General features: G+C 41.7%; 1 protein-coding gene across 4 annotated transcripts in view; it reads left to right on the forward strand.

Annotated features, from left to right (window-relative positions):
- Positions 1 to 20,865, forward strand: part of Ca5b (carbonic anhydrase 5B) — a 60,018-nt gene that overhangs the window by 35,317 nt on the left and 3,836 nt on the right. For all 4 annotated transcript variants that reach the window (NM_001005551.3, NM_001434027.1, XM_087599592.1 and 1 more), the window contains 2 exons: positions 1,592 to 1,654; positions 2,654 to 2,809. In NM_001005551.3, the coding sequence (NP_001005551.1) occupies positions 1,592 to 1,654; positions 2,654 to 2,809 (219 nt within the window). The remainder of the gene's footprint in view (positions 1 to 1,591; positions 1,655 to 2,653; positions 2,810 to 20,865) is intronic.

Here is a 20,865-nt window from a genome sequence, read left to right on the forward strand (position 1 = left end):
TCTCTCTCATACACACACATTCTCATTCTCTCTCTCATACACACACTCTCTCTCGCTCTCTCATACACACACATACTCTCTCTCTCATACACACACACATTCTCATTCTCTCTCTCTCATACACACACATTCTCTCATACACACACATTCTCATTCTCTCTCTCTCTCTCGCTCTCTCTCATACACACACTCTCTCTCACACATACATACACACATTCTCTCTCTCTCTCTCTCTCTCTCACACACACACACACACACACACACTAAAAATAAAAACAAAAATAATGAAATAAAGAAATCTTTTTCAACAAAGAACATTGGGCTAGGTATAGTGGCACAGGCCTTTAATCCCAGCACTTGGGAGGCAGAGGCAGAGGCAGGTGAGTTCAAAGACAGCCTGCTCTACAGAGCCAATTCCAGACCATCCAGGGCAAAACAGAGAGACTCTGTCTCAAAAAAGAACATTGAGATCAATAGGAAAGAGGAAGAGGAGAAGGGAGGGAGGGAGGGGAAAGAGGAGTGGATATTATTAAAGTATATGATATACGTATATGTATGGAAAATCACAATAAAATTTATTATTATATATAATTAGTATTTTTAAAAGATTATTAGTACCAGGCCATGTATGGTAGCACACTCCTTTAATTTCAGTACTTAGGAGGCACATGCAGGTGGATCTCTGTGAATTTGAGGCCAGCCAGGACTACAAAATGAAACTCTTAAGTGTACATGCATGTTTTCCATGTATATGGTAAAAATAGTCATTAAAATAAAAAAAACTCTTATGAATATATTTCAAATGGTTTATAAATATAGGCCAGGGGCTAGAGAGATGGCTCAGCAGTTTAAAGTGCTTGCTGATCTTGTAGAAGAGCCTGATACTTAGTTCCCAGCATGGGTATCAGGCTACTCACGGCTGCCTGGAACTCCAGCTTCAGTGGCTTTAGCATCCTCTTCTGACCTCCATGAACATCTGCCCACACATGTATATATCCCTACACATACACACATACATAGAAAAAGAAAATCAACCTTTAAAAAATACACAGCCAAGCACAGTAGACATGAGCCACGTCAGGCAAGTGAGGTTGAGGCAGGAGGATCAAGAGTTCGAGACCAGCCCAGGCTACAAGGTAAGACCGTATCTTGGGGGAGGGGGTTGGTCTTCTAGAGGACCTAGGTTCGATTCCCAGCACCCATGTGGCAGTTCACACCTGTCTGTAACTCCAGCTCCAGAGCTTCTGGCACCCTCACACACACATACATGCAGGCAAAACAAGGATGAACATAAAATAAAATAAATTTGAAAACACTAAAAAAAAAATCAGTGTAAGGTGATACTTAATGGGAGCAGGAGGCACTTTTTTCTAGACACGCTGCTCTTGTCAGCAAACAGCCTGTTCATCGTGTTCTGTGCCTAATTTAATTTAGTGATGTCTATAATATTTGTAATTACCAGCCGGAGTCTAGTTTTTGTCCTGTGGTTTGTTTATATGTAACCACCAGGTGGTTAATTTTGATTCGCATTCTATTTGGATTTCTACAGTGAGGGGCCATTGTGTATAACAGTTCTTCTTTTTTCTTTTAGCTAGGTAAACATCATAAAGAACTGCAGAAATTGGTGGACACTTTGCCATCAATTAAGCACAAGGTAATTTCCCCCTTACATCGCCTGAAGTATGTTTTATATTTAAATCTTGGAGTAGACAACACACTTTGAAGCAGGAAGACAAATTAAATGGACTGTTTGTGGGTCTCTTTCAACAGTGCCGCGGGAGACCTGGTGCAGGTGGTGGTGTATTGGTGGTGGTTACCGTGTTAAAACCCTGCCTGATCATAGAAGAGTTGCATTAGTGGAGCTTTCCGAGTCTGCTGAGCAGTTGCTGACTGAGGCACCCACTCTGCTCCTGATACCAGCTCGTTCTCCATCTTTGTAGAAACACTCAGAGCAACCTTCTTTCCTCTAGCTACCTCCCACCAGTAGGCAGGGAGAAAAACATTCACAGAGACGTGACTTCTCCAGAAGTGAAGAATTCCAGATCCTTAGTCCAGCTCCCCAGATGAATTCTTCAATATTCAGAATCCCATAGGGGCTGCTTCCGGGATATCACTACAGCATTCCTCTGTTCTCTGCCTTTGGTCCTCTCCCTCCCTCCCTTCCTGTCTCCCTCTTTCTTTCCTTCTCCTTTGTCCAGGCTTCTGGCATTTACTTCCTTCTTGCCTTCCTTTTTCCCTCCCTTTCTCTTTCACTGCGGTGCAGGTGATTCAGGGTTTGAGCATGCCAGGCAAGCTGTCTCCCACGGAGCCACACCCTTAGCTCTGTACTAGTTTTAAAAGGACAAATTTGTATTCGTCTCTCTTGAAGCAGAGAAGCCTGTCTGTTTATGAACAGCCACTACCTAACACCACCCCCCAAGAGAATTGAAGAACCTTTTCTGTTTTCCTAGAGAAAACTGTCAGAAATACACGGCGTGTTTTGTGTTACGTCTTGATGATTGTTTCAGAAATTGTCTTAACCTCCCCTTAACCTTAACCTCCCTTAACCTCTCCTGGACCATTTTTTGGTCCCTGGATACTCCAGGAGATTCACTGCCTGATAACCAAGTCTTTCACCATATCTAATAACTCAGAAACTCCTTTTTTTGGACAGGATACCCTGGTGAAATTTGGATCATTTGACCCTTCCTGTCTGATGCCTACTTGCCCAGATTACTGGACCTATTCTGGATCTCTCACTACGCCTCCCCTCTCAGAGTCTGTTACCTGGATCATTAAGAAGCAGCCAGTTGAGGTCGACCATGATCAGGTATTCCCTGTACATTTTCCGTCTGAGGAGTGCTAATCTGCCTGTTCAAGCTGGGCTCAATTCATCACATCATCCTTTCTTGTTCGCTTGCTTGTTTCTTTTGGGAGAAGTAGGGTCTCATGTAACCTAGGCTGGCCTAGAACTTTGCATGAACGGTTTGTGTGCTTGCTTTATTGTTTTGTGGTGATGGGGATTGAACTCAGGGGTTTGCACACACGAGGCAAGCATTTGGGACTATATTCCCACTCTTAGATAGGAAAAAGAATTAAAGCGTAGAAGGACATATGCTATTTGCTTCTATGTTTGCTTAGAAATTGTGGGCTTCCTCAGTAACTGTGAATCTCTATTTAAAATAAAGACCCAGGTGAAGGCCGAGGATAGAGAGACTCTAACAATGACTGTGAGGAAATTTTAATATTTCTTCATAATAAATAATAAACCTATGGTCTAATATTTCCTTAGAGAGATGGTTAAAGTGACAATTACTATACCTATAACGCAGTCTTGTTTAGTTTACGATTGAAGTGGAATAATATTTACTCATGGGCTTGGAGTCTAGCTTAGTCCCAGTTCAACTCCCAGCAACCCCTGCTCCAAACAGATAGTTCCTAATATTTTCTCATACTTGCTATGTGGGACGCATATTGATTTCAAAGCATTGCCACAAGAAACAAACAAAACCTTCTAAGCTCTGTTTTTGAAGGCAAGCTAACTGACAATACACTATTGCTCCTAGCAAAGTAAATTTTAGACTGATAGATACATAAGGATAAAGGAAGGTGAAATAGAACATTAGAAACAGAACCCAGCTCTAGAGCAGAAGCAGAAGGATGCTTGTAACTGTTCATTTCTGTTTTCTTTTTGGTTTTTGGAAACAAGGTTTCTCTGTGTAGCCCTGGTTGTCCTGGAACTTGCTATATAGACCAGGCTGGCTCTCAAACTTACAAAGCTCTCCCTACCTCTGCCCCTGCCTCTAGAAAGCTGGGATGAAAGGTGTGCATCACCACTGCCCAGCTCTATTTTGTCCTTAATAAGTTTTAATAAAATACAGAGGAATAGAGACTTCCTTAACATGGCCAAGTGATCTTTATTCAAAAGTATATACAGGGGCTAGGGAGGTGGCCCAGCTGTTAGGAGCACTTGCTCTTCCAGAAGACGGGTGTTCAGATCCAAGCACTCAGTAGCGCACACAGCCACCTCTAACTTCAGCTCCAGGGGATCCCACACCCTCCTTGGCCCTTCTGGCCTCCATAGGCACACCACACACACACACACACACACACACACACACACACACACACACACACACACCACACTTTCATAAACAAAAAGTCAAATTGCTATATTTTCAAAAGTAAATACAGTCATCCATTGGTTGCTGCGGAAGACTTGTTTCAGAACCACAAATATACAAAGCATGCAGCTGCTCAAGGACCTTACATGGAACTGCATAAGACTTTAAAATTTGCATATAGACTACACACATCTTTAAATCAGATCTATATTTTATACATCTTCCAATACACTTTAAATCACATCTATATTACTTTTTTAAAAGATTATATTGCCCTACAGTGTAAATGCTATGTAAATAATTTTCTTACTATATTGGTTAGGGAATAATGACAAGAAAAATATCAGTACATGTTTAATAGAAGCAGTTTCCGGGCAGACTTAGAATTCACTATTAGACCAAACTGGCCTTGAAATTACAATGTCCTCCTGCTTCTCCCTCCTGAGTGCCAACAGTATTTTTCTAATATTTATGTGTAAACCCAAGGATACAGAGTACCAATAATTGTGTTTAATCTGGAAGTGCTTTTTTTGGGTCTCATATGGCCTCCAGCTCACTGTGTAGTTAAAGATGACTGCTGTAGGGTTGTGGGTCCAGAGTCTACTCTACCATAGGGCCTGGCCACTAGGCCAGGTTGGATGAGGGAAGTTTGACTGCACTTACTCCATGCTGGGCAAGTGTTGGGCCATAGGGAAGCCCCAGGACACTGCTCCAGGGATAGTGAAGCACAATCTGAAATGGGGACAGCCGAGGGTGGGGTGGTGGGGGGCATCCCAGAGCCAAAGAGGCTAGGGCCCTGGAGTTCTCAGGCTCAAGGACACTCGGGTGCCACTAGAAGTCGCAGTAGAGCTGAGAACAGAACCTGGGCAGGAGGGCTGGATCTAGCCTGGGGCCTGAGGGAGGCGGGTGTGGGAAGGGGAGCACTCTCTCTGGCTGCTCCCACCAGGAGAGTCCTTGGCTTGACAGCAGGCTGCAGGCTTGGTTTGGTGACTTGTGACTGGGAGTGCAAAGAGGACATCTATGGGAAATTAAACAGTGGCTCTGTAGGCAAAGGCCTTCTCCATGGCTCCCACTGCTCATCCTGATGGAAGGAGACAGTCCTTGATTCCAAATCATTTATTGCCATGGTGGAAAGTGGACCTGAGGTTAAATACCTTTTGTGGGGAGGCATGTCTGGGAAGGAAAGCTTATTGGGTAAGTCCTCCAGACCTCCAGGTATCTCATTAGCATGGAGATCTCTGTCTTGAGCCTACATGACCTTTAGGGATGCTTCATCCACATGTGGAAAGGCTTGGAGTGTTGCCCTTATGTGACTAATGGCCACAAATCTATGGGGGGAGGCTGCAGTTAGTGACAGGGGCATAGCTCCTGGGAGCAGGCAAAGTCCTACCATCCCTTCAGGGTCTCTGGGACTCCTAGCCTTAGCTCAACCAGGTACCAGGTTACCTCTCATGGTCTCCTGCCCCACAACTTGGAACTCTTAATCTTCCCACCTTTATCTCCAAAATGATGGGACTATAGGTACATAACACCAGGCCCACTGGAAATGACTATCACCATATTAAATGGTATATTAAATTATATTCTAGAATTTTCTATGTGCTATGCATGCCTACAGTCTTAGCTACTTAGAAGGCTCAGGCAAAAGAATTACTTGAGGCTAGCTATTCAAAAGTGGGCTGAGCAATATACCGACTTTTCCCTCCTAAAAAATATGTTATAGAGCTGGGTGAAGTGGCACATGCCTTCAATCCCTGTTTCAAAAACCAGAATGAAAAAATGTTATAGAAATTGCCAATATGATCAGATCAGAAAATAAAATTAATGAGGGAATCAGTTTAGAAAATAGCACAAAATAAGGTAATTTAGCAATTGGTGGGTTATATATAATACTAATGTATAGAAATAAAATATATATTAAATATATGTCAAAGATATAATGATACAAAAATATAATGGAAGGAAGGCCTAGATATGATCAGAATAAAACTATAAAATACCTTTGAGTTGTTTAACACAAGAAGTGTTAACAATAAAACTTAAATCTTCTGGGACACTGAAGAAGACTTAATTAAATTCATACTCTATTACTGGCTAGAGAGACATCATAAAGATGCCAGGTTTTTTCTAAAATTGTTGTATTTTCCATGAATTGTTTATTCTCCATAATTTAATTTAGCTCCTATAAGTATGTCAATAGGATTTAAAGTAAATAAATCACTTTTAAAAGGTTTACTTCTGGGGCTGGAGAGATGGCTCAGCGGTTAAGAGCACTGTCTGCTCTTCCAGAGGTCCTGAGTTCAATTCCCAGCAACCACATGGTGGCTCATAACCATCTGTAATGGGATCTGATGACCTCTTCTGGTGTGTCTGAAGACAGCTACAGTGTATTTATATGTAAGAAGTAAATAAATCTTTAAAAAATATTGTAGGGCTGGAGAGATGGCTCAGCGGTTAAGAGCACTGACTGCTCTTCCAGAGGTCCTGAGTTCAAATCCCAGCAACCACATGGTGGCTCACAACCATCTGTAATGGGATCTGATGCCCTCTTCTGGTGTGTCTGAAGACAACTACAGTGTACTTATATATAATAAATAAATTTAAAAAAATATTGTAAAAGGTTTAGTTGTGTTTATTTTTATTTTATATATACGAATGTTTGCCTCCATGCATGTGAGTATATCTCATCTGAGCCTAGTGTTCAGGAAGACTGGAAGAAAGTGTTAGATCCCTTGAAACTGGGCTTAGGGATGGTTAAGAGCCTCAATGTGGGTGCCCAGGGCCTTGCGCTTGCTAGGCAAGCGCTCTACCACTGAGCTAAATCCCCAACCGCAACAGCAAGTTCTCTTAACCACTGGACCATCTCTTCAACATTTTATTCTGTTTTTAATTGTGTATATGCACACACTCATGTGTGTGGGTGCTCCCAGAAACCAGGCAGAGGGTGTCAGCTACAGCTGAATTAGAGGCTGTTATGAGTTGCTTCGAGTGGGTCCTGAGAACCAAACTCATCTTCTGTAAGAATAGCAAATACCATTAACTACCGCTCCATCTCTCCAGCCCCCAGACATAAAAATCTGAGTCCAAAATATGCATAAATAGCCAGGGAGATTTCTAAAAAAGCAAAGGAGTGATTAGTTTCACAAAGGTATAAAGCTTCAAAAACTAAATGCCCTGGTACTGGCACAGAAATAACAAAAAAAAAATCAAGAAGAGTGTGTGTTTAGACACAGAGATGCATAGCCAATGAGAGATAGTGAGACAAAGAGAGAGAGAGAGACAGAGTGGAGAGAGAGAAAAGGAGAAAGGAAGAGGGAGAGTAGGAGAGAGGACAAGAAGGAGGAGGGGAGAAAGAGGGATGAATTAAAATGGCTTCTCCTGAGCCAGGCTTCTCTTGCTCCTGTGATTATGGAGCTGACAGAGCTGGTTTTCTGTCTCCAACCTGAAGTGTACCCAAGAGGTGAAAGCTCAAAGGCTTTAAAGCTGGAAAGCCAGTGGTGTGTGTTCTGATCTTGGCTTTAAGGTCTGAGAACTTGGAGCTCCCAGGGCAGAGGCAGATGGATGCTGGCTCGGGTCAAAAGCAGTCAAGCCAGATACGGTGGGGCTTGTAAAACATAGAAAAGGAGACAGAACAATCAGAAAATAAGCCACAACCAAAAAGCATCAAGTTATCCCTTTCTTGTGACAGGATTATGGCAGAGGAATGTTTATTAGGACACCAATTGAAATGGCCTCTTTGGGATTTAGCTGTTAAATTTCACTAATCTCTATTCCTCAGGAAGTCAGATAAACAGTTTAGTTTCCTCTTGGTGAAATGTAAGTCTAGTAGGACTCCAACTCCATCTTTCTTTCTTGTTCTGAAACAGGGTCTGATTATGTATGTAGGCTGTATGAATGTATGTATGTATGTATGTATGTATGTATGTATGTATGTATGTAGCCCTGCTGACCAGGCTGGTCTCAACTTCCAGAATTCTGCTTGCCTCTGTCTCTCAAGTGCTTGTGCTGAGGAGCCACCCCCCCCCCCCAGCTCCTGCCTCTTAATTTTTATGTTGGTCTATTGGAACCTCAGGCAGGAACTTAATCCAAACCAGTAGGTTCTCTAATTCCACACAAACCAGGTGTGGTGGTACAGCCTGTAAACACCAGAGCTTGGGAGGTAGCCACCGGAAGATTAGTTATTCAAGGCCACCTTCAGTTACATGGCAGTTCCAGGCCAGCCTAGGCTATTTAAGATTCTCAAAACAAACCACAAAACAGTCAGCAGAGAGAAAAGTGAGCCCTCTACTTTTGGGAGGCTATTCAGGCTCTCCACAGTGGCTGATACCCTCTCCTAGAAGAAAACCATCTGCTTCACTCAGCCTCCCAGTCCAAATCTCTTCAGGGAAGCACCCTCACAGACACACTCAGAGATCAGTTAGCCAGCTATCTGCACACACCCAGTCCAGCTGGCAGAGAAAAAGTAGCCTTGGCAAGAAGAAAGTAGTAAGTTTAAAACTGTGTCCAGCCTATAAGAGAATTTACTTATGATGAAGAGGGCATCTCAGCTCAGTGAGGACAAAGGACAGGGCATTCCATAAAGTGTGGTAAGGGCGATGCTGGGTGGTAAAAGGATTTAGCATTCAAACTTTATACAGGAATATGTACAAAAATAGCACAGTTGGAGCCGGGGATACAGCTAAGTGGTAAACTGCTTACTGAGCACACACGAGGGCCCCACATTAACCTTCAGCACTGCAGAAGAGAAGCCACCCTTTGTCGGACTTCTGGGAGTAGCCACACACTGTAAACCAGGAAAGCACCATAAAAATCAGCACAGGGAAATCCTTTCATAGTGCAAAATGAATGGGGCTCTTTTAACTAGGAGAGAAAACCGGAGGTCTGAAGGAATCCAAGTAGTTTATAAGACTACGTTGAAGCATTTCTTTATGGTCAGACTTACAATCACGGAGAAATGAGAGTCCAGAGCTGAACCCCTCATAAGCCTGGTCTTTTTAACCTACACATTCAGTCCGCCATACTGCCTATCCTTCATATTTATTTATTTCTGAGACATGATTTCTCTCTGTAAAGTGCTAAGATTAAAGGCATGCACTACCATGCCTGGTTTACCCTTCGTGTTTAAAAAAAATTGATATAACACTGAAAAGTAAGCTGGAGCGCCAGTGGCTTATGTAAAGAATGTTCAATAAACTTTTAACATAGTAAGGAAAGGGTTTATTTTATTTTTTACAGCTTACTATCCTTCATTAAGAGAAGTCAGGAAGGAGCTGGAGAGATGGTTCAGTGGTTAAGAGTACTTTCTACAGGTCCTGAGTTCAGTTCCTGACAGCCACCTATGGTGACTCACAACCATCTACAATGAAATTTAGTGCCCTCTTCTGGCATGCAAGTGTTTATGTAGACAGAACACTCATACCTGAAATACATAAGCAAATATTTAAGCAAAAAAGAAGGTCAGGAAAGAGGAAGAGATATTTTCCTCAGTAGCTTAGCCACTGGTAAGGTGCTCACCCTCCTGTAAGTGACCCTAAAGAAACTCATTGGGTCATATAGTATTTTTGAAGACATGAAAGTAGTTATGAAGAAGGATCATGTTAGATTTTTGAAGCATAGAGTAATGCAACAGGAGGCCGGAAGGAGATCAGAGTTTGACCTCAACAGAGGAGATTGTTTATTTCAAACAGCAACAGGCAGGGGATAGAGGTCCTGTGAAGGGAACGAGTTAGCTAGAGCCCTTTAAGAGATGGGTGATGGGTTTGGGAATGAGGACGTTGATGTGGTTTTGGGGGGCTGTGTGTGGTCTGTAGACTCTCCTTCCTGAATTCGTTTGCCCAAGCCAGATTATCTAGGGAGATAGATGGTCCCAGAAAATAGTTCTTCTCTGGGTTTTGTATGTCTGATCAGGACAAACAAGGCCATCTGGAATTTCATGCAAACCCTGTTTTTAAATCCAGACCCTCTGTCTTTCCCGACAGTGAAGCATAGAAAGAAGTGGGGACAGGGCCATCAATTCTGTCTTAACTGGTTTGTGTTTGAGGACTCACTGTAAGGGGGAGAGAAGCGGATTTTTTTCTAGGTCTTTTGACTTAATAAAAGTATCTTGGTTCCTCAAGACCATATATTGGCTTTGTGGGATCATCTGCTTCTAGGACTCTGAGGGGTTGGTGGTCCTTGGTCAGGAGCTGAGTGATAGTTGACATAAGGGCTTAAACTCATTGCTGCAACAGACTAGAGAGGAATTTTAAAACACAAAGCCTGAAAATAGAGCTAGAACTATCAAGATTAAGGGCTCAATATAAAGAGGGTTATTCTTGTTCCCCCAAATACCCACAAACCTGTCCAGCCTGATGGGTGGTATCTGGCTTGCGATTCTATTCTTTCTTTTAGCTTTCTGGCATCATTCTTTATGACACCAGATAATTTCATGTAGAAACAATATTCCTCCACTCACACAGCTCAGATTTCTCCCTTCTCTGCCAGGATGAGATCTAATCCTTATCTATTTTGTAATACCATGGCTGCCAGAAAGTCCAACTATGTCTGCAGTGGCTTTTTGTTTGTTCGTTTGTTTGTTTTTTAAAAGATTTATTTATGTATTTTGTCTGCATATACATCTTGCACACCAGAAGCGTTGGACCCCATGGGATGATGGTTATAGGCAATTGTGAACTGTCATGTGGGTGCTGGGAATTGAACTCAGGACCTCCGAAAGAGCAGCTGCTGCTTTTAGCCACTGAGCTTCAACCCCAACTCTAGAGTTGTTTTTTTTTTTTTTTGATGCTGTCATGTACCAATGTTAGATAAGCCTTGATTTGTTGAGCAACTTGGTTGTGTTGAACTTGTTGGAGTACAATGGTAATTGCTCTGAGGCTCACAGTCCCTGCCATGGTTACTTTCAATGCCATCCCTTTTGGTTTTTGGGGGTTTTTTGTTTGTTTGTTTGTTTGTTTGTTTGTTTGTTTGTTTGTTTGTTTTTGTTTTTTTTTCTGTTTTTTTTACTCCTGCCATGTATTTTACTGATATTCACCATTATGACTGGGGTAAAATGAAATATAAAAGAAGTTTTAATTTTCATTTCCCTGATGGCTAAAGTTATTGAACAGGTTTTTTTATTTTTTATTTTTTATTTTTTATTTTTTTTAAATTTAGAGAATACTTTATTAGTTTTTGTAATCAAACCCACGTAGATAAGACCTTACATATTTAATACAGTGTGTTACCCCTGTACAAATGGAAAAAACTTAAGTTCAACATTTCTAGACCAATATGGCTGTTAATTTCTGTACAGTGCCAACTCAACACAGTAAACAGGGATACTTTTTTCCAAAGTTGACAGCACAGCTAAAGTTTCAAAAAATTCAAATTATATATCTGTATATATATATTTATATTTATATAAAAAGACCAATAATAGCAGTGTGTTATGCATCAACAGCAGCAACAGCTTTTCCAGGTTCTGCAGTCATCTGAACAAAACTGTAGAGACATCCAGCACACTCCATTAAAAAAAAAAGTAAAAAAACAAAACCCGAGAAAACAGCACAGTTCTGTTACTCTTGTGGTACCTGGCACCATTTTTTTTAAATTAGCTTCTCAATCATCATCTGGAAAGAAAACATTCTGAGCAACATCATTAAAAACAGCTCTGATAAAGCACGGTCACTACTACGTATCATAAAGCAGGTACAAGCTATTTTACATCCACAGAGGTATGATACAATACTGTCCTACATCTATAATACTAGAGGATACAATTTAAAAGGCATTATTTGAGACTTGATTCTACTTTTCCAGCAGAGGGCCCAAAGGATGGTGTGACACAGCTTTGTAAAGAAACATACTCTAGACAGGATTTCCTTTCACTAGTGGCACAGTTCTAAGGATTCATTCTCTCCATGAATGTCAGCTAAAACCGTTATTAAAAAAATGAAATATCCCTAGAACAAAACCGTATAACCACCGGATTCACATGAAGATGACCTAGTGGAGACAAGCTGGACCTCACCTTACCAACAAGCTATCAAATCTGTTATGTTTAAACAGTGAGACCCCCAAGGAAGGAGATGCCAAGTAGTGCTTCAAAGCTTCAGACCACAATCAAACACAGCATCCTTTTCAACAGAAGCAGAAGCTCATCTGAATATGCTCAAGGATGCTGACATCAACATTTAATCATCTCCTCACTCATCCAGGAAGAAGGGGAGATCAGTTACTACTGTACTTTATTGTGTTCAACCAAATCACCATGTTACAAAAATAGCAAGATGCCATAATAAAAAATAAGGCTCCTCTATCCAGCACCAGATAGCATCATTTTACTTTCAAGCCTAGAAATTGCACACTTGTCTATAAACCAATCGAAGATGAGGATTGAGAGTTCATCTTGGTGGATTTTTCCTTTGATGAATAGGAAGTGTCCTTCCTTAGCTTTTTTGATGATTTTAATTGAAAATTGATTTTATTTGATATTAGAATGGCTACTCCAGCTTGCTTCTTCTGACCATTTGCTTGGAAAGTTGTTTTCCAGCCTTTCACTCTGAGGTAGTGTCTGTCTTTGTCTCTGAGGTGTGTTTCCTGTAGGCAGCAGAATGCAGGGTCCTCATTGCGTATCCAGTTTGTTAATCTATGTCTTTTTATTGGGGAGTTGAGTCCATTTATGTTGAGAGATATTAAGGAATAGTGATTATTGCTTCCTGTTATATTCATAGTTGGATGTGAGGTTATGTTTGTGTGCTTTTCTTCTCTTTGTTTTGTTGCCAAGATGATTAGTTTCTTGCTTCTTCTAGGGTATAGCTTGCCTCCTTATGTTGGGCTTTACCCTTTATTATCCTTTGTAGTGCTGGATTTGTAGAAAGATATTGTATAAATTTGGTTTTGTCATGGAATATCTTGGTTTCTCCATCTATGTTAATTGAGAGTTTTGCAGGATACAGTAACCTGGGCTGGCAGTTGTGTTCTCTTAGGGTCTGTATGACATCTGTCCAGGATCTTCTGGCCTTCATAGTTTCTGGCGAAAAGTCTGGTGTGATTCTGATAGGTCTGCCTTTATATGTTACTTGACCTTTTTCCCTTACTGCTTTTAATATTCTTTCTTTATTTTGTGCGTTTGGTGTTTTGACTATTATGTGACGGGAGGTGTTTCTTTTCTGGTCCAATCTATTTGGAGTTCTGTAGGCTTCTTGTATGCCTATGGGTATCTCTTTCTTTAGGTTAGGGAAGTTTTCTTCTATGATTTTGTTGAAGATATTTACTGGTCCTTTGAGCTGGGAGTCTTCACTCTCTTCTATACCTATTATCCTTAGGTTTGATCTTCTCATTGAGTCCTGGATTTCCTGTATGTTTTGGACCAGTAGCTTTTTCTGCTTTACATTATCTTTGACAGTTGAGTCAATGATTTCTATGGAATCTTCTGCTCCTGAAATTCTCTCTTCCATCTCTTGTATTCTGTTGGTGAAGCTTGTATCTACAGCTCCTTGTCTTTTCTTTTGATTTTCTATGTCCAGGGTTGTTTCCATGTGTTCTTTCTTGATTGCTTCTATTTCCATTTTTAATTCCTTCAACTGTTTGATTGTGTTTTCCTGGAATTCTTTCAGGGATTTTTGTGTCTCCTCTCTATGGGTTTCTACTCATTTATTTATGTTTTCCTGGAATTCTTTCAGGCATTTTTGCGATTCCTCTCTGTAGGCTTCTACTTGTTCTCTAAGGGAGTTCTCCACGTCTCTCTTGAAGTCCTCCAGCATCATGATCAAATATGATTTTGAAACTAGATCTTGCTTTTCTGGTGTGTTTGGATATTCCATGTTTATTTTGGTGGGAGAATTGGGCTCCGATGATGCCATGTAGTCTTGGTTTCTGTTGCTTGGGTTCCTGCGATTGCCTCTCGCCATCAGATTATCTCTAGTGTTACTTTGTTCTGCTATTTCTGACCGTGGCTAGACTGTCCTATAAGCCTATGTGTCAGGAGTGCTGTACACCTGTTTTCCTGTTTTCTTTCAGCCAGTTATGGGGACAGAGTGTTCTGCTTTCGGGCGTGTAGTTTTTCCTCTCTACAGGTCTTCAGCTGTTCCTGTGGGCCTGTGTCTTGAGTTCACCAGGCAGGTTTCTTGCAGGGAAAAAGTTGGTCCTACCTGTGGTTCCAAGGCTCAAGTTTGCTCGTGGGGTACTGCCTAAGTCCTCTCCGAGGCGGCAGCAAACGGGAAGATCTGCGCCGCTCTTTCTGGGAGCCTCCGTGCACCAGGGTTCCAGATGGCATTTGGTGTTTTCCTCTGGCGTCTGGATGTGCACAGAGAGCAGTCTCTTCTGGTTTCCCAGGCTTGTCTGCCTCTCTGAAGGTTTAGCTCTCCCTCCCACGGGATTTGGGTGCAGAGAACTGTTTATCCGGTCGTTTCCTTCAGGTTCCGGCGGTGTCTCAGGCAGGGGTCCTGCCGCTCCTGGGCCCTCCCCTAAGGGAACCCAGAGGCCTTATACAGTTGCCTCTTGGGCCAGGGATGTGGGCAGGGGTGGGCAGTGTTGGTGGTCTCCTCCGCTCTGCAGCCTCAGGGGTGCCCACCTGATCAGGCGGTGAGGTCTCTCTCCCACGGGGTTTGGGAGCAGAGAGCTGCTGCGGGCCGGGATCCGCGGGTGTGGGACTTCCGGTAAACACAGGAAGTGCCCGGTCCTAGAGGAATTTTGCCTCTGTGTGTCCTGAGTTCACCAGGCAGGTTTCTTGCAGGGGAAAAGTTGGTCCTACCTGCGGTTCCAAGGCTCAAGTTTGCTCGTGGGGTACTGCCTAAGTCCTCTCCGCTGTGGCAGCAAACGGGAAGATCTACTCCGCTCTTTCCGGGAGCCTCCGTGCACCACGGTTCCAGATGGCATTTGGTGTTTTCCTCTGGCGTCTGGATGTGCACAGAGTGCAGTCTCTTCTGGTTTCCCAGGCGTGTCCGCCTCTCTGAAGGTTTAGCTCTCCCTCCTATGGGATTTGGGTGCAGAGAACTGTTTATCCGGTCTGTTTCCTTCATGTTCCGGCGGTGTCTCAGGCAGGGGTCCTGCCGCTCCTGGGCCCTCCCCTACGGGAACCCAGAGGCCTTATACAGTTGCCTCTTGGGCCAGGGATGTGGGCAGGGGTGAGCAGTGTTGGTGGTCTCCTCCGCTCTGCAGCCTCAGGAGTGCCCACCTGATCAGGCGGTGAGGTCTCTCTCCCACGGGGTTTGGGCATTTTTTACTTTTTTAATTTTTATTTTTTTTAACTAGAGTATTTCTTTTTTTTATTTTTTATTTTTTATTAACTTGAGTATTTCTTATATACATTTCGAGTGTTATTCCCTTTCCCGGTATCCGGGCAAACATCCCCCTCCCCCTCCCCTTCCTTATGGGTGTTCCCCTCCCCATGCTCCCCCCATTGCCACCCTCCCCCCAACAATCAAGTTCACTGGGGGTTCAGTCTTAGCAGGACCCAGGGCTTCCCCTTCCACTGGTGCTCTTACTAGGATATTCATTGCTACCTATGAGGTCAGAGTCCAGAGTCAGTCCATGTATAGTCCTTAGGTAGTGGCTTAGTCCCTGGAAGCTCTGGTTGCTTGGCATTGTTCATAAGGGGTCTCGAGCTCCTTCAAGCTCTTCCAGTTCTTTCTCTGATTCCTTCAACGGGGGTCCCATTCTCAGTTCAGTGGTTTGCTGCTGGCATTCGCCTCTGTATTTGCCGTATTCTGGCTGTGTCTCTCAGGAGCGATCTACATCCGGCTCCTGTCGGTCTGCACTTCTTTGCTTCATCCATCTTGTCTAATTGTGTGGCTGTATATGTATGGGCCACATGTGGGGCAGGCTCTGAATGGGTGTTCCTTCTGTGTCTGTTTTAATCTTTGCCTCTCTCTTCCCTGCCAAGGGTATTCTTGTTCCTCTTTTAAAGAAGGAGTGAAGCATTCACATTTTGATCATCCGTCTTGAGTTTCATTTGTTCTAGGCATCTAGGGTAATTCAAGCATTTGGGCTAATAGCCACTTATCAATGAGTGCATACCATGTGTATTTTTCTGTGATTGGATTACCTCACTCAGGATGATATTTTCCAGTTCCAACCATTTGCCTACGAATTTCATAAAGTCATTGTTTTTGATAGGTGAACAGTATTCCATTGTGTAGATGTACCACATTTTCTCTATCCATTCCTCTGTTGAAGGGCATCTGGGTTCTTTCCAGCTTCTGGCTATTATAAATAAGGCTGCTACAAACATATTGGAGCACGTGTCTTTTTTATATGTTGGGGCATCTTTTGGGTATATGCCCAAGAGAGGTATAGCTGGATCCTCAGGCAGTTCAATGTCCAATTTTCTGAGGAACCTCCAGACTGATTTCCAGAGTGGTTGTACCAGTCTGCAATCCCACCAACAATGGAGGAGTGTTCCTCTTTCTCCACATCCTCGCCAGCATCTGCTGTCACCTGAGTTTTTGATCTTAGCCATTCTCACTGGTGTGAGGTGAAATCTCAGGGTTTTTTTTGATTTGCATTTCCCTTATGACTAAAGATGTTGAACATTTCTTTAGGTGTTTCTCAGCCATTCGGCATTCCTCAGCTGTAAATTCTTTGTGTAGCTCTGAACCCCATTTTTTAATAGGGTTATTTGTCTCCCTGTGGTCTTACTTCTTGAGTTCTTTGTATATTTTGGATATAAGGCCTCTATCTGTTGTAGGATTGGTAAAGATCTTTTCCCAATCTGTTGGTTGCCGTTTTGTCCTAACCACAGTGTCCTTTGCCTTACAGAAGCTTTGCAGTTTTATGAGATCCCATTTGTCGATTCTTGATCTTAGAGCGTAAGCCATTGGTGTTTTGTTCAGGAAATTTTTTCCGGTGCCCATGTGTTCCAGATATTTCCCTAGTTTTTCTTCTATTAGTTTGAGTGTATCTGGTTTGATGTGGAGGTCCTTGATCCACTTGGACTTAAGCTTTGTACAGGGTGATAAGCATGGATCGATCTGCATTCTTCTACATGTTGACCTCCAGTTGAACCAGCACCATTTGCTGAAAATGCTATCTTTTTTTCCATTTGATGGTTTTGGCTCCTTTGTCAAAAATCAAGTGCCCATAGGTGTGTGGGTTCATTTCTGTGTCTTCAATTCTGTTCCACTGGTCTATCTGTCTGTCTCTGTACCAATACCATGCAGTTTTTATCACTATTGCTCTGTAATACTGCTTGAGTTCAGGGAGAGTGATTCCCCCTGAAGTCCTTTTATTGTTGAGCATAGTTTTAACTATCCTGGGTTTTTTGTTATTCCAGATGAATTTGGAAATTGTTCTGTCTAACTCTTTGAAGAATGGGATTGGTATTTTGATGGGGATTGCATTGAATCTGTAGATTGCTTTTGGTAAAATGCCAATCCATGAGCATGGGAGATCTTTCCATCTTCTGAGATCTTCTTCAATTTCTTTCTTCAGAGTCGAAGTCCTCATTGTACAGATCTTTTACTTGCTTGGTTAAAGTCACACCGAGGTACTTTATATTATTTGGGTCTATTATGAAGGGTGTCGTTTCCCTAATTTCATTCTCGGCTTGTTTCTCTTTTGTGTAGAGGAAGGCTACTGATTTATTTGAGTTAATTTTATACCCAGCCACTTTGCTGAAGTTGTTTATCAGCTTTAGTAGTTCTCTGGTGGAACTTTTGGGATCACTTAAATATACTATCATATCATCTGCAAAAAGTGATATTTTGACTTCTTCTTTTCCGATCTGTATCCCCTTGACCTCCTTTTGTTGTCTGATTGCTCTGGCTAGAACTTCAAGAACTATATTGAATAAGTAGGGAGAGATTCGGCAACCTTGTCTAGTCCCTGATTTTAGTGGGATTGCTTCAAGTCTCTCTCCATTTAGTTTAATGTTAGCAACTGGTTTGCTGTATATGGCTTTTACTATGTTTAGGTATGGGCCTTGAATTCCTGAATTCCTATTCTTTCCAGGACTTTTATCATGAAGGGGTGTTGAATTTTGTCAAATGCTTTCTCAGCATCTAATGAGATGATCATGTGGTTTTGTTCTTTCAGTTTGTTTATATAGTGGATCACATTGATGGTTTTCCGTATATTAAACCATCCCTACATGCCTGGGATGAAGCCTACTTGATGATTGTTTTGATGTGCTCTTGGATTCGGTTTGCCAGAATTTTATTGAGTATTTTTGCATCGATATTCATAAGGGAAATTAGTCTGAAGTTCTCTTTCGTTGTTGGGTCTTTGTGTGGTTTAGGTATAAGAGTAATTGTGGCTTCATAGAAGGAATTCGGAAGTGCTCCATCTGTTTCAATTTTGTGGAATAGTTTGGATAATATTGGTATGAGGCCTTCTATGAAGGTCTGATAGAATTCTGCACTAAAGCTGTCTGGACCTGGGCTCTTTTTGGTTGGGAGACCTTTAATGACTGCTTCTATTTTCTTAGGAGTTATGGGGTTGTTTAACTGGTTTATCTGTTCCTGATTTAATTTCGGTACCTGGTATCTGTCTAGGAAATTGTCCATTTCCTGCAGATTTTCAAGTTTTGTTGAATATAGGCTTTTATAGTAAGATCTGATGATTTTTTGAATTTCCTCTGAATCTATAGTCATGTCTCCCTTTTCATTTCTGATTTTGTTAATTTGGACACACTCTCTGTGTCCTCGCATTAGTCTGGCTAAGGGTTTATCTATCTTGTTGATTTTCTCAAAGAACCAACTTTTGGTTCTGTTGATTCTTTCTATGGTCCTTTTTGTTTCTACTTGGTTGATTTCAGCTCTGAGTTTGATTACTTCCTGCCTTCTACTCCTCCTGGGTGTATTTGCTTCTTTTTGTTCTAGAGCTTTTAGGTGTGCTGTCAAGCTGGTGACATATGCTCTTTCCTGTTTCTTTCTTCAGGCACTCAGCGCTATGAGTTTTCCTCTTAGCACAGCTTTCATTGTGTCCCATAAGTTTGGGTATGTTGTACCTTCATTTTCATTAAATTCTAAAAAGTCTTTAATTTCTTTCTTCATTTCTTCCTTGACCACATTATCGTTGACTAGAGCATTGTTCAACTTCCACATATATGTGGGCGTTCTTCCCTTATTGTTATTGAAGACCAGCTTTAGGTTGTGGTGGTCTGATAGCATGCATGGGATTATTCCTGTCTTTCTGTACCTGTTGAGGCCCGTTTTTTGACCAATTATATGGTCAATTTTGGAGAAAGTATCATGATGACCTGAGAAGAAGGTATATCCTTTTGCTTTAGGATAGAATGTTCTATAAATATCTGTTAAGTCCATTTGGCTCATGACTTCTCTTAGTCTGTCTACGTCTCTGTTTAATTTCTGTTTCCATGATCTGTCCATTGATGAGAGTGGGGTGTTGAAATCTCCTACTATTATTGTGTGAGGTACAATGTGTGCTTTGAGCTTTAGTAAGGTTTCTTTTATGTATGTAGATGCCCTTGTATTTGGGGCATAGATATTTAGGATTAAGAGTTCATCTTGGTGGATTTTTCCTTTGATGAATATGAAGTGTACTTCCTTATCTTTTTTGATGACTTTTAGTTGAAAATTGATTTTATTTGATATTAGAATGGCTACTCCAACTTGCTTCTTCTGACCATTTGCTTGGAAAGTTGTTTTCCAGCCTTTCACTCTGAGGTAGTGTCTGTCTTTGTCTCTGAGGTGTGTTTCCTGTAGGCAGCAGAATGCAGGGTCCTCGTTGCGTATCCAGTTTGTTAATCTATGTCTTTTTATTGGGGAGTTGAGTCCATTTATGTTGAGAGATATTAAGGAATAGTGATTATTGCTTCCTGTTATATTCATAGTTGGATGTGAGGTTATGTTTGTGTGCTTTTCTTCTCTTTGTTTTGTTGCCAAGACAATTACTTTCTTGCTTCTTCTAGGGTATAGCTTGCCTCCTTATGTTGGGCTTTACCCTTTATTATCCTTTGTAGTGCTGGATTTGTAGAAAGATATTGTGTAAATTTGGTTTTGTCATGGAATATCTTGGTTTCTCCATCTATGTCAATTGAGAGTTTTGCAGGATACAGTAACCTGGGCTGGCAGTTGTGTTCTCTTAGGGTCTGTATGACATCTGTCCAGGATCTTCTGGCCTTCATAGTTTCTGGCGAAAAGTCTGGTGTGATTCTGATAGGTCTGACTTTATATGTTACTTGACCTTTTTCCCTTATTGCTTTTAATATTCTTTCTTTATTTTGTGCGTTTGGTGTTTTTACTATTATGTGAGGCGAGGTGTTTCTTTTCTGGTCCAATCTATTTGGAGTTCTGTAGGCTTCTTGTATGCCTATGGGTATCTCTTTCTTTAGGTTAAGGAAGTTTTCTTCTATGATTTTGTTGAAGATATTTACTGGTCCTTTGAGCTGGGAGTCTTCACTCTCTTCTATACCTATTATCCTTAGGTTTGATCTTCTCATTGAATTCTGGATTTCCTGTATGTTTTGGACCAGCAGCTTTTTCTGCTTTACATTATCTTTGACAGTTGAGTCAATGATTTCTATGGAATCTTCTGCTCCTGAGATTCTCTCTTCCATCTCGTGTGTTCTGTTGGTGAAGCTTGTATCTACAGCTCCTTGTCTCTTCTTTTGGTTTTCTATATCCAGGGTTGTTTCCATGTGTTCTTTCTTGATTGCCTCTATTTCCATTTTTAATTCCTTCAACTGTTTGATTGTGTTTTCCTGGAATTCTTTCAGGGATTTTTGAGATTCCTCTCTGTAGGCTTCTACTTGTTTATTTATGTTTTCCTGTGTTTCTCTAAGGGAGTTCTTCACGTCTTTCTTGAAGTCCTCCAGCATCAT

This window comes from Rattus norvegicus, chromosome X (assembly GCF_021556685.1).
Source record: "Rattus norvegicus strain SHRSP/BbbUtx chromosome X, alternate assembly SHRSP_T2T, whole genome shotgun sequence".
In the NCBI taxonomy this organism is placed as follows: domain Eukaryota; kingdom Metazoa; phylum Chordata; class Mammalia; order Rodentia; family Muridae; genus Rattus; species Rattus norvegicus.